At 37.6% G+C, this 13,727-nt stretch overlaps 1 protein-coding gene across 1 annotated transcript in view; it reads right to left on the bottom strand.

Annotated features, from left to right (window-relative positions):
- MLLT3 (MLLT3 super elongation complex subunit) overlaps nt 1–13,727 on the bottom strand; it is a 127,433-nt gene that overhangs the window by 10,200 nt on the left and 103,506 nt on the right. The window contains exons 7-8 of the mRNA XM_083353100.1: nt 6,243–6,321; nt 2,230–2,362 (exon numbers count right to left, since the gene is read on the bottom strand). Coding sequence (XP_083209226.1) covers nt 2,230–2,362; nt 6,243–6,321 — 212 coding nt within the window. The remainder of the gene's footprint in view (nt 1–2,229; nt 2,363–6,242; nt 6,322–13,727) is intronic.

The raw sequence follows: 13,727 nt of genomic DNA, 5'->3' as shown, positions 1-13,727 counted from the left end.
ACCATAAAATGAAAGAAATTTACACAAATCCTTTAATTTGACTCATTTGCTATACAAATTGCTGAAAATAAAATAAATTCAATTTCTGGATGGAGGATTTCTTGGGAGGTGTCCTGTCTGGACTGTTTTGGATGCTATGGATATGTCCATTATTTGAGAGGAATGTCAGACGGACATTTGTCCCTTGCATCCAACAAAGTCAAGTTTCGTTGCAGTTTGATCAGAAGATAGTTCTGCAAAAAGATGAGGGTGTAGGAGATGACCAGGCTGAATCCAAGGTAGGAGTCAAATGCCTCATCAGTCTTGAGTCCCTTCATGCCCGCAAGAGATCTAAGTCCAGCCCACCTTGATCTCCATTGACTTTTATCTATTGCCGATTTGCTTTGACCATTAGTAGTTCAGATTCCTGTAGAGCAGTAGCTTGCAATAACCTTTTATATTCATTTGAACTGCCTGGATTCCTGATTTCCTGCGCTTGACAGGAGGTATTTTGCAGAAGGTAAGGGTGGTGGAAATACTACATTCTCCATAGCATTCTAAAAAGAATGAATGATGGGTTTGGGGAAACAGGCCCTTTTCTGAAGCTAAAGAAAAATACAGTTGTATGAACTGTTAACTATTTAAGACTGTAGTCCCCAACCTTTCTGGCTTTGTGGACCGGCGGCAGTGGTGGTGGGAATGGTTCTGTGAGTGCAGCAGGCAAGTGCAGCTCCATTTGCGCAAGTGGCAGCACTTGCCCACTGCTTGTGCAAATGGAGCTTCATGTGTGAGCATGAGCACCTGCCACTTTCACTAGACCTATGCACACTTGCCCACCACTTGCGCAGCCCGATTCTAACAGGCCATAACCTGGTACCAGGCTGCAGCTTGGTGGGGTTGGGGACTCCTGACTTAAGGAACACACAAATATTGTTTTTATCATGGAGAGACAGTGGTGGAGGAACTGTATTGGAGGGAATTCAAAAAGAATATTTTCAAATCAGGGAAACATGAAGATAGCAAGTGCAGTTTAATGCAACTATGTGAAGCACACTAGGGCAAAAAAATATTAATTTCATAGATTGCTGGCCACTTATGTCTTGAAGTTTAATCCCTTGCTTTGGCACGAATCAAAATTAAAACATCCTTGAAAAATGTGTGCCGAGTCAAGGGGATCCCACAAAGATAATTTCTTTCACAGTCAAACCACTTTATCTCTCAGGAAGTCACCATCTACGCCAGAGGTGTCAAACTGCCAGCCCACAGGCCAGATGCATCACAACAAAACTGCGCCTACCCCATTGCCGGCAATGGGGGAAAAGCTCCGCTACGTCGCGAGTTTGACATGTCTGATCTACGCACTCCTTCAAATAAGTCTATTTTCCATAACCAAGACCATTGTTACGTATCCTGATCTCTGGGATGACAAAAAATCGGTCATGGCCTTCTTATATGACATCACATATTTTAACATGACTATACTGCTTTTTAGTTGTTGTTTTTCTGAAAGCTTAAACTTTCTTTAGTCTCTCCATATGGGACTTAATTTGCAGTTCCCCGGTTGATCCTCCTTTTTTACATCTGTCCCAATTTCTCTGAACTGTACTGAAATTGTGGAACAGAGAACTGAATATAGTAGTGAAGTGGAGAATGGAATGGAACTATTACATCTCATGAAGTGGAAATTACATTTCATTTAATGCAGTTCAAAACCATGTTTGCCTTCCCCCCCCCTTTTGCAGTCACATTATACTCAGTATTTAAGTTGGCAATCAAAAACAGCTTCAAAGTTTTCCACAAGTACTTTCACAAAGCCAGACGTTCCAATCTTATAACTGATAATTTAACGTCCTTTCCTAAGATACAAACTTCCAATTAGCCATTGTTAAAGCTGACTTCTTAAATTCACTGTATATGGCCTAACGAATGAAAAGCACAATGCACACACAAGAGAGAGAGAGAGAGAGAGAGAGAGACAGAGAGAGAGAGAGGGGGGGGGGAGAGAGAAAAGGAGATTTTACTCATCTTTCTTGGCATGCTGAGCTTTTAAAACAACCTCCCAGATTCTTTCTTAAAATGTCTAAAATTTTCTTAAATCCCTGCATATTGCTTTCTTTTTAATATGCAGTGTTTCAATGAATCTATTAAATATTTCTGCCTTATCTCAAAATCTAAAAAAAAATCTCTTTACTATCTTTGGCTTGCTTTAGGCTGTCAAATTATCTGGAATTTATTTTTCTAATTCCTAACCTGCGCACTCTACTTCCACCGTGAGTATTTATAGGTCTTTCCATCTCAGAGTCATTGTCATTCTCATCTGCTTCATCAGATTCATCTTCATTATCATCAGAATGCAGATCTTTCATTATAGACCTCAAAGGACCTAGTGAATAAAAACAAAAAGGGACACAATTCAACAATAGGAATTCACATGAAGCCTATTTATGGTTAGCTTTATAATAAAACAAGTCCTAACAAAATTTTTAAGAAAGGAGAAAGGAAGATCTGATCATTAAACAAAAGATGCACTGCTTGGGGGAGCTTACGAAGCAAATGCTTAAACAAAAGTAAATTTATTCAAGGACCAGTTGACTTAAAACTGGATTATTTCTGTCAACAAGGAGATTAGTGTTTTAAGTGTTTGCAGAATAAGCCCCTTGGAATGTTAAGTAAAGCAACTTGGCATTCTACAGACCCAAATGAATCTTTAAAACAAAACAAAGCAAAATAAGATGCTGTAAAAGACCCTTAAAGGTATCTTATGCTGAAAAAAATCTAAAGAGGCCATAGTAACAGTACATTTTGCTAGACTAATCAGTGTATTGAAAGTCATAGTCTAATAAATCACTGTGATTACAAGTTGCTCTAGCCAAGGCATTCTTTGTCTGCCTGTTTTTGATCTACTTAGAATATAGCTGTCTTCTTTAGTCTAAGGTCAATATCAGGTCAAGCCAGCTTTTTGCATGCTCATATGTATAAAGTGTGTCAATTCCAATAGAAGAGACCTATTTTTATCCAAGAACTGGATAGGGGACCCTAGGCCTCCTACACTAATGAAGTTGTATTAAATAAAAGTTCCACAATTAGATACTTAAAATGTGAACATATTTTAATAACATTAAAGACGTTTACATAGAAGCATTAGTTTCCAGAAGGAAACTGATTTAATCTGCTTAGAAGTTGGGCAGCAAGAAGAAAACAATCTTTTGAGCTAATTTTTGAACTAAAGCCTCTAAAAATAATTCTGCCACTAAAAACAGAATAGTTTAATTCTTCACATCATTATTAGTGGTATTATTAATTACAATTTGATATGCTGCTCTATGCCAAAATAAAGATGGGCTGTTGCTGTTGAATTACTAATTGTTTTATTAATTAATTCAGAAAGGCAAAAGATCTATATGGTTTGAAGAGAAATGGATTAATTAATTTATCTTTCTTTCCACGATGTTCAAAATAGCTAAAATAAAGAAGCACTAAGAAAGCACATTTTAAATATATAAAATAATCACAATCAGGGTTTCCTGCACAATCATAATAATTGTTAAAATACACTACAGAAACAGGATAAATTCGTTATGTGTGTCCATAGTGTTAAACAGAAATTATAATCCAAACTAAGGCTGTAGTTTTTCATTAAGAAAGTATTAAAAACTGCATGCCACCTTCCAAAACTATTTTTTTAATGTGGCTTATAAAAGCTGTATAAGGAATTTGTTTCTGATAACTCAAAATAGGTCATGTCTTAATGGACTGGCATCATAGTCATTAGTCAATTTTATACTTTGCAGTAAGCCATAATTTTTTGTGTTTGTTTAGCAGCCATTGAGGCTAAACCACAAAGAGTTGTTTAACAAATAATGTTTAAAATAAATAGTGGCTTAATGCAATGTGTGAATGAAGCAAGAATTTTCAAGCAACGGTACTAACAATTTAGCTTAATCTTGATTTCATTCATTTCCAAGGGTGTCTCTGCTTAAAAGAAAGATAGGCTGTTTTATTTTGTTTCCATGTGGTTATTTACTTCTTCATTTATATCCCACCTTTATTCTTTTTATTTTTTATAAGTCAGCAGTGAACGTACTTAATATTTTCCTCCTTCTACTTTCCCCACAATAACGATCCTCTGCCAACTCAACCCTTTTTAAATTTCTTGTTTATATCAGAATAAATAAGATAGCAGAATAAAAGGCAGAGAATTGGAGAAGATCACAAAGTATCAAGATTTAAAAAGTTGAATGATTACGGCATAAACCTGTGCATTGACAAAATTTCCATCTATCAATTATAAAAAGTCACACTGCTTGGATCCAAACATTGCTGATATATTATGACATCTTACGTTCTTGGGAAGAACTTGATGCATGTGACAGCTAACAACAGCTAAAGAGCCGGCAGCTATGACTTCATATTATTGTGTACATAATAATACAATCGTTTGTGATACTGTCATGGAAGTTGTACATATTTTGATGTTGGCAAAGGAAGAATTTTCTTATAATCATTGCAGGAAAAAAATGTCTGAAGAAACTTAGAAATCTCAACTGATGAAAGAGCTGAATGCTTTTAGGATTTTAAATTAATTTTTCTTTGCTCTTCTGAGAAACTAGATTCATGACGTGCTATTTACCATTAACAATGACACAATGGGAACTCCTGCAGCTATTTAAATAGAAACTATAATATGTTTTTGCATATCTAAATATGCAAAAATATGCTTTTGCACATCTAAATCCTAACTTCCTGTGAACTCCAAAGTCAAAAGTCAAAAGAGGTTAAGAAATCTATTTGTTCCGTTTTAAAATAAATGATTTTTTAAAAACATTACAAGTTCCAGATTCTTTGGTTTACTGCTACTTATTTCTGCGAAATTTAAGACTGATAGACCTTGGAGGGACTACTTTTTAAATTCAAGGTGATAGTTATTGCCTTTAAAGCCCTGCATGGCATGGGTCCAGGTTATTTGAGGGACCATCTCACTCCAATGGGACTGCCCCCCCCGCCCCCAGTACCAGCAGAGAAGGCATTCTGCGGGCCCCGTCAGTCAAGGAGTTTTGGCTGGCAGAGTCCAGGAGAAGGCCTTCTATTCCGTGGTTCCTGCCCTTTGGCACATCTTATCCTTCTGAAATGAGATCGGCTCCCACCCTTCTGATCTTCCGAAAGGGCTTCAAGACCAGATGGCTTGGGGCCCCAACAGGGAAGTATCACACTAGAGGTGGTTGATAAATTAAGGGGCAATCCCATATCGCACCCCTGCTCCCCTTCCCCCCATCTTTTAATATAATTTTACTTTTGATTGTAATTCTGTTTTTATCATTTTAGAAATATTTACCTTTTATAGTTTTAAGGCTTTTTAATGCTATAAACCATCCAAAGTCACTTCGAAATGAGATGGGCCACAAACAAACCAAATAAATAAATAAATAACTTTTTAATTTGAAAAGGTCATTTGTTTCTGCAGCTATGCTGTTGTTATCGTCTATTGGGACATAGCCTGATTAGTTATCTGAAGTAACTAGAAATGCAGTTGTTTCATTTCTGAAGAAAGGTATAATGCTGACTAAAATATAGCTATTTCAGATGTTAACAAATAAAACTTAAACGACTTAGGATTTATCACAGCACAGTGGTGCTAGGATTAGCCGAGGAGTGGGAGGAACAGAATTCAAATCCCTACTGAGAAATCAAGCTCTTATAGGTAGCCCTGGACTATCGATCATACCTGGGATCAGAATTTTTGTGGCTAAGCCAGGTGGTTAGGTGAGTTGTGCTTGATTTTACAATCTTGTTCATTAAGTGAATTACTGCAGTCGATAAGTGAATCACGCAATTGTTATGTGAAGCCACCTTTCCCCCACTGACTTTGCTTATCAGAAGCTGGCTGGGAAAATTGCAAATGGTGAGCATATGACCCCAGATGCTGCAACTGTTGTAACTACATACCCATTGCCAAGCCCTCAAATTTTGATCACATGACCATGAGGATGACATGACAATCCAAGTGCAAGAAACGGGCCATAAGTCACTTTTTCAGTATTGTTGTAACTTTGATGGTCACCAAATGAATGATTCTACATCAAGGACTACCTGTATATATGATTCAAACCTATTTTGCATGAATAAAATGAGAGGACAAAGGTTCTTAGAGCTATCCCTAGTAGGGCCACAATTCATCTTTTTTTTAAAAGTAAAAATGCAATCTATCCTTTTTGCTGCACGCCCAAGCACCTGACCCCCACCCTCCTTTTTTAAAAAAATGTTACCTTGCTGCCGGTTGTTCTGAGACGGTGTGAAACTGGAGCTAGAGCTGGAACTTGAACTTGCGGGGCTGGGTTGCTCGGACTTGGAAAGGAGAGAACGTGGCAAAGTCAAGAGAAAATAAAAATACAAAATTAGTTCATCCGATTGCTCAAAAAACAAACAGAAACAAAATACAAAGATGGATGGTCACAATTACTTTGCAACAGATGAAAGGAAGTAAAGAACACACTTTCATGTGTTTTCACAATGGAATAAGACATTATCCACTGTGGGCAAGCTTTCTTTTTTCATCCCATATACTCTGGTTATCCTTTTAATCAAATTATCAGTGAACTTGATTTAGTAAGGCCACACCAGCCTTCCATAAGTTACATTTGCTGAAAATCCTCCAGCCAGTTTATCTGGACAATACCCAGTGGGAGAGAGCTGTTAAACATGTAGAATGATTGTAGAAAGAACTGTAGAACAAATGAGAAACCATGACACAGGAAAAGGCCTATATTTTCCTTAAGGTTGTATATTAAGAACATTATTCCCAAAGCTATCAAACAACTTTATCATAATCTTAAAAGATTGTGCATGAAGATGCTTAACTTAACCAGAGGAAAGACTAGGGCATAGAAGTAGGGCCCATAACAAGTCATTGCAGCAGTTTTTTGTTCCTCAAGAAAAATGCTCAGGATGCTGTCAGGTTTTCTGAAATACAGGGAAGAATTTTAGAAGGAAAAATCTGCAGAACCCTTTATGGTAGCCTTGTGATCTTTATTTGTTGCGCTAGGGTTAAGGTTCTCCAGGTGTATTTATGGTGACCTGCTTCCAATCAGAGTAGAGAATAAAGACTGGAGACCGTAAAGGACCTGATTGGCTACAATGAAAATAGCGAGCAGATTTAAAACTGTTTCATACTAAATAGGTGGTGTGAGGATAATTCTTACATATTGTAGGTATATATACTGAATTGCATTGTACTGTGGGTATTTATGACAACATAATTCCATTGTGTATAATCATATATACAAATCTGCCATGCTGTTAATGTTCAGAGGAAACAATATTATGGAAAGTGAGGAAAAGAGAGATAACAAGTCAAAAGAACTTAAAGGTAAAGAGATAACAGAAAGAAAACCAGTCTAATTAAACTTTCACTTGCTTTTACCACATTCAAGCACTGATTTTTGTCCTTTAAAATTCCCACGTCTCTCCTTCTGAGGATTTTATCAACTCTATCCAGTCCCAAGTTTCTTGGTCCTCCTTTTTCCTCTCATTTCTTTTTCATGTATTTATTTGCTTCTTTTCTACTAGTCTTTCACTTTTGTTTTCAGCCTACATTCATTACAAGCTAAGCTTGTAAGCCGCCCTGAGTCTTCGGAGAAGGGTGGGATATAAATGGAATTAAAATAATAAATAAATAAATAAATAAATTTAGAACTCTTTCATTCTTGAACCTATCTCTTGTTCTACCACACATTTCTTAGGCATTCACCATTGCATTCAACTTTATTTTTGTTTCTCTTGATATGTCCAACTCTCAGTTCCATAACAAACGGGCAAGAGCACACACATTTTAGCATCTCTTGATAAGCCTCAATTCCTCGCAACAACCACACATATTCTCTTTTTTTCTAACAGCATTTGCATTAAAAGTTTCTCCGTTTCCCCATGCTCAGTAAGCATTCTATCAAAACACATGAATTCATCTACTAGAATCATAGGGTCTAGAACTTTTTCTAAACCTTTCATAGGAAACTTATACCATTATATCTTTTCTATCAACTGCAACCACATTAGTTTTTGATACATTAATTTTCAGATCCATAATACTAGTTGTATCGCACAATCTAACATTTGCAAATCATTTAAGTTTGGAGCAAGCCCCATCTCCGATCAATGCATTTCAAGCATCACTGCAAGCATTTCTTATACATTTATCAATATAGCAAACCACCAAAGTGACATCAACATATCTTTCCCTTATTTCCTGATCAATGTTGAATCACTAGATAAACAATCCGTTTATTCTCATGGATGCTTTTCTTCGATTGTATTTTGCTCTTGGCATATTCAACAATCAACCTTCAGGACCACATTCATGCAACTTGTTTCTTAAGTAAAGCCATTCACTTTATCATAGGTAATACTCGACTTACGACTATAATGGAGTCTGCCCATCATGGTTGTAAATCATGACAGCTGTGATGCAAGTCACCCATGTGAACAACCCAATTTTAAACCTTGTTTGCAGTGATTGTTACGTGCCCACAGTAGTTGTTAAGCAAACATTGTGACTGTTAAGCAAACCAATGGTTTCTTATAAGCCAGTATTGCTGAAAACTGAAAATAAATGTCAGTTTTTGATAAAACCATTGTAAAAAAAGTCATATGACCATAGAAAGCTGCAAGTGGCAATAAATGTGGGCTGGTTACTAAGCACCTGACATGCAGTCATGTGATTGTGGGGGTAGGAGGCTGTCAGAACTTTGGAACTGGGTTGTAAGTACCCCCAGAGAGATCCTCAGAGAAGCTTTGACTGGTCACTAAGTGAATGTCATAAGTCGAGGACTACCTGTACATTTTCTAAATCCACAAATGTACAATAAACTTTCTCACATTTTGTACTTTCCCAAATATCCCACTGAAGCGCAAAACTCCAATCTGTGCAGCCCAGCCTAGCATAAAGCTTCACTCTATGACAGACGTGTCAAACTTGCGACATCATGTGATGACACGCGATGTATCGGAGCTTTTTCCCCATTGCCGGCCATGGGGTGGGCGCAGTTTCCTGGTGATGCGTTTGGTCCCTGAGCTGGCAGTTTGATTCCCCCCCTGCTCCATGATGTTGCAGTGACTGATGTCACGTGATCACCATTTGGGACATTACTGTCGGCTGATTTCCCACAAACAAAGTCCCTGCTGCCATTTTGCAGCGGAGCCTAATACAAGAGTACATATTTCCCCAGCAGCCCTTGCCCACCACAATCCATAGCACATATTTGCTCGCAACACCCTGCCTTCCCATGGCCTCTCCTGGTCCTCCCAAAGACCCCTGAATTACTGAATTATTTCTCATCTAACTGTTCACGGCAAATCAGTTGGCCTGGCATAGGATGGCAGTGTGAAGTGGCAGCGGCAGTCAGGCAGCAGGAGCCCCCGGGGAAGCTGAGAAGTTAGATGGCCAGGTGACCAGTGGCGATAAGAATGAGAGCTGGTTCTTCAGCTGCCCCTTAATTGGCCAGGTGTTACACTGCCCACTTTGGCAGCTCCTTTCTATGTAGACTAAGGTGGACCAGGACTGACACTGTGCTGGAGATCTCAGGGCAGATGTGTTTAATGACTATCCTGTATGACGTCATCCAGACTGCTAAAATCAGGACTGGCAGACTTTTTAATAAGTTGGTGGCTGGTGTATGGTGTAGGTTTGGTTAGACTTGCCTGCTGCCCTTAAGTGAGAGATAAGGGTAGGTTGGTAGAGGTCTTTGCCTGACTGGGTATCAGACCATCCCCCCCCCCACTGGCCCATGTGAAAGCAGGGTGGTGTGCATGTGTGTGTGTGTGTTAGAGTGGAAGAAGGTTTGGGGGTTGGTTATTGTGAGAAGGAGGGCCTGCTTGCCCAAAAAACAAATTGAAACAAAATACAAATAAAAAGTTGGAGCATGGAGATCCATGGACGCAGATGATGGATCGGGTACTTGTTCCCCTTAGTCTTGCTGTTTATTTATTTATATTTCATACTTCTAAACCGCCCATCTCCCGGAATGAGAGGCTCTAAGTAGTGTACATTATAATATGACCAATAAATAAAACACTGTGTAAAATATCAAAAGGGGGAAAAAATCCTAAAATGGCCATTTAATGTTGGATTATTACAAATGGGGGAGGGGGGCTCTGAAGGCACTAACTAGCCAGCCCCGTGGTTGTCTGTGCCTCGTACCCCATGCAAGGCCGCAGAGTCAAGTTGTAATCCCTTTGCAGAAGGTGAAGAGACTGGGGGCTTTCTTCACCTCTGGGGGCAGGATGTTTCACAGAGCATTTACTGGCCAGATGCCCTTCCTGATGCTTACCTGAGTTTGCAGCAGACAATTACTCATTGCTCAGAGAGAGAGAGAGGGGGGGGGAGAGATCTGCCGTTATCTAGAATTGAACTCAAAGCCTCCTGATTGTGCGGCGAGAGCACCACCTCTAGGCCACAGCACCACTCATATAAGTCTAATAAATAAATGTTACCTAACAGTTATTATTTTCTCCCAGATCATATCCATTTCTCCAAAATGCATCCCTGGTTCTTCCATTATCACCAGTCACATACTTATCAGCAATCTATGAATTCCTTTTATACATACGTAACTTTTAGATGACATCAATTCATATTTACTGACATCCATTTTAGCTTTTTCAATTACAATTATATCTATTCCTTTACTTCCATGTACATATTCTTTATTCCATGAGAACACACCAACTTTACTCATCTGTATACTGCTACTACTTTGTGTCTGTAACCTGTAATTGAACAATGCACTTCATCATAGATTTTTTTTTTCAATAAAGGTACCTCAGCGTACAGGACTAACTCACAGAAGTTAGGGGCCCACTACTCTCAAGGGCATGAAATTTGGGAAATTTTCTCCCATTTCAGCACTGCTGCAATCAGCCACAAACACACAATCATTTTCCGCTCAAAAGATGCCAAGTATTGCTGGAATAGGTTATAACTTTCTTCCAGCAATTATTAACTGAAAATAATGTAATAAATGAGTGGTTTTATTTCTGCAGCAAAATGAACTAAAGGGCAAGAATGTTTAACTAAAAATAAGGCATTATTATTGGTACAAAACCAATAAAGAAATAAAAACTGATACATGGGCATGATTTTTTAACATTTTTTTTTCTTTCACCATCCAAGAAATAAGTTTAATCTAGCTGAGGAAAGTGGGGTAGGAAAGGCTGACAAGGTTCCTGGAGGCTGGTCTTTCTTGAGAGGTTCCTGATGCCTCCTCCATCAGAAAGCCACAAACAAAAATTATAATTGTAAGCTGCATAGAATCATTGACTGAGTTACAGAAATTGAATGAATAAATGAACACAAATGAATGAATGAACAAACAGGGCAATACCCACTGCCTTCACTTATCAGAGGGTGGCAACCACGATGTCTTTTGTAGAATTATCAAGAGAAGTGGAAAGAGTGAAGTTGCTACAAATCATCTGTTTTTAAATCTTAAGACTGCCATTTAGTGTACAGTAAAATGAAAGGAGACACGTTTATGGTTTGATTATCTCTAGTTCTCTAGTTCTCCAATGTTCACCTTGTTCTGTATTGCGACTAGTGTTCTACAAGGTGGCTATAGCTTCAAGTTAGATTGAATGGACAATTTTAGTTCAACTTAATGAAGAAATACAAATAGTATACTTATAGCCATAAATCCAATTATACATTCAAAGTTCCCTCCCCATTAAATTCAGTGCTAAGTTGCAGTTTCATGCATTGTGCTTACATAAGCTCAACAGTTGTTCATCTACCATAAATCAATCTATTGTTGCCCTTTGTAATGAGAAGGCAGATTTACAGCTTTTTAAAGGCTTGCCTCACAATCAAAAAGATTGTGAGGCAAACTAATGGAACATCTCTCTTTTTCTGAGGGTGCCAAAGAAAGGGGGAGAGAGTAGAGTTAGCATCTGTTCCTCTCAGACAAATGACATCTGTAGTTCTCACAGCTGGGACTGAAAGAAGCAAGCAATTTCAACATTTTGTACATACATGGAGATTCATTTGTTGTTTTTTTTCACTTCCCTCACACAATAACACTTTTTGTATTGATAAGATGGAACACGATCTCTGTGCAAAGTCTCCTATACATATAAGCTGGACCTTACTCCAAATTATGAGCAAAAATATGTGGACTTAGATATGTAGTTTGGCTTCTATAGTCAAAGGATCCATGATGTAGATCCTAATGTATGTGTTAAGTAGATTTATAGAACGAGAAGTATTTCCCAAGGGTAGATATTAGATAAATTTCTCATATTTTCCCTCTTTGTTTTGCAGTTATTTATAATATGATTCAGAGAAGGCAACAGAGAAGCATTCACATTAGAAAGTCTAACTATGGAAAGTCCAACGTGTAATAAAACAGGAATACATATATTTAGCCATAACATGTTCCTCCCCTGAAATTTAAATTTAGTCACAGAAAAACTTTCATAGATTCAGAGCTTTTAGAACCAAGGATTATGACTACCACAAGAGTGATACCTTTATACAAGAAGCTAAAATAAGAAACTGAAATATAATTAAAAATATTTATTAGAAACTGTCACATGCAACACTTTTAATCTCTCACTGTTAGTTCTCTGGCTTTAGTATTTATTGTTAGAAAGATAGAACATCTGAACAATTTGAAGCAAGCAACTGCTTTTTCCTCATCTTCCCCAAAACAAGAAATGTTGAACAATTCTTCTTTAAGCATTGATTTCCTGATCAAAAGAAATATTCCTAGCAGTTTAGAACTTTACATTAAACTATAGGCTTGGTTTACTCATAAAAGTTTAAATTTCAATATTAAACGTAGACGTGTGTTTGAACCATAAATTTAAATGTACTGTTGGGTGAATAATTTTCTCTTCTTTTCTGAAGAAAGCCCTTTAAGCGTCTAATAGCTTTTTAACAAATAATTAATTCAAATTTTTGCAATCCTCGATTCAGAAGGTAGAACACACTAGTAGGCAGTGCATGAAGTTTTATTTTATTGTTCTTCAAATGTTCAAATGGAAAATAATATAGATCAAACTAGTTTATAATAAATTTTGGATTTTCTTACAATAGTTTTATCTATTCTCCTATTTTGGAAAATTGATCTTAAATTCAACATATTTATTTATTTATTTGATTTATATACCGCCCTTCTCCTGGAGGACTCAGGGCAGTGTACAGGGCAATAAAATAAGAATACATTAGATAAATAATTTTAAAACCCAAATCCATCAGGCCAGGCTGGCTTGTTCGAATAGATAAGTTTTTAGATCACGCCGGAAGGAGCGAAGGTCGGGGGCCATCCGGAGTTCAGCTGGTAAGCGGTTCCAAAGGATTGGTGCACCCACCTGGAATGCTCTCCCCCTGGGGGTCACCAGCCGACATTCTCTGACCGGTGGTACCCTGAGGAGGCCCTCTCTGTGGGAACGCACAGGACGGAGGGACATAAACATGACATATAAGTTTAATAAATAAAAAACAAATCAAATGGTATTATTTATTTAAGAAAATGCATATGGCCACTCAACTCACTCTCAGTGACTCTGGGCAACTTATAAAGATAAAAACTCAATAGAAGTACAATAATGATATTAGAAATTATTCAAGAAAAAACAAGGGAAATATCTCCACAAAGGAAATACAGTATCTCCACAGTTTTAGTTATTTCTTGTTCTTCTATGACAGAAAACCAGGCAAAGTATTAGTTTACTGTTAATTTGTAACCTACTATTATAATGTA

The sequence above is a fragment of the Vipera ursinii genome (assembly GCF_947247035.1).
Source record: "Vipera ursinii genome assembly, chromosome: 2".
Classification (NCBI taxonomy): Eukaryota; Metazoa; Chordata; class Lepidosauria; order Squamata; family Viperidae; genus Vipera; species Vipera ursinii.
The sequence above is the reverse complement of the archived record's forward strand: the minus strand, read 5'-3'. Positions and strand labels throughout refer to the sequence as shown.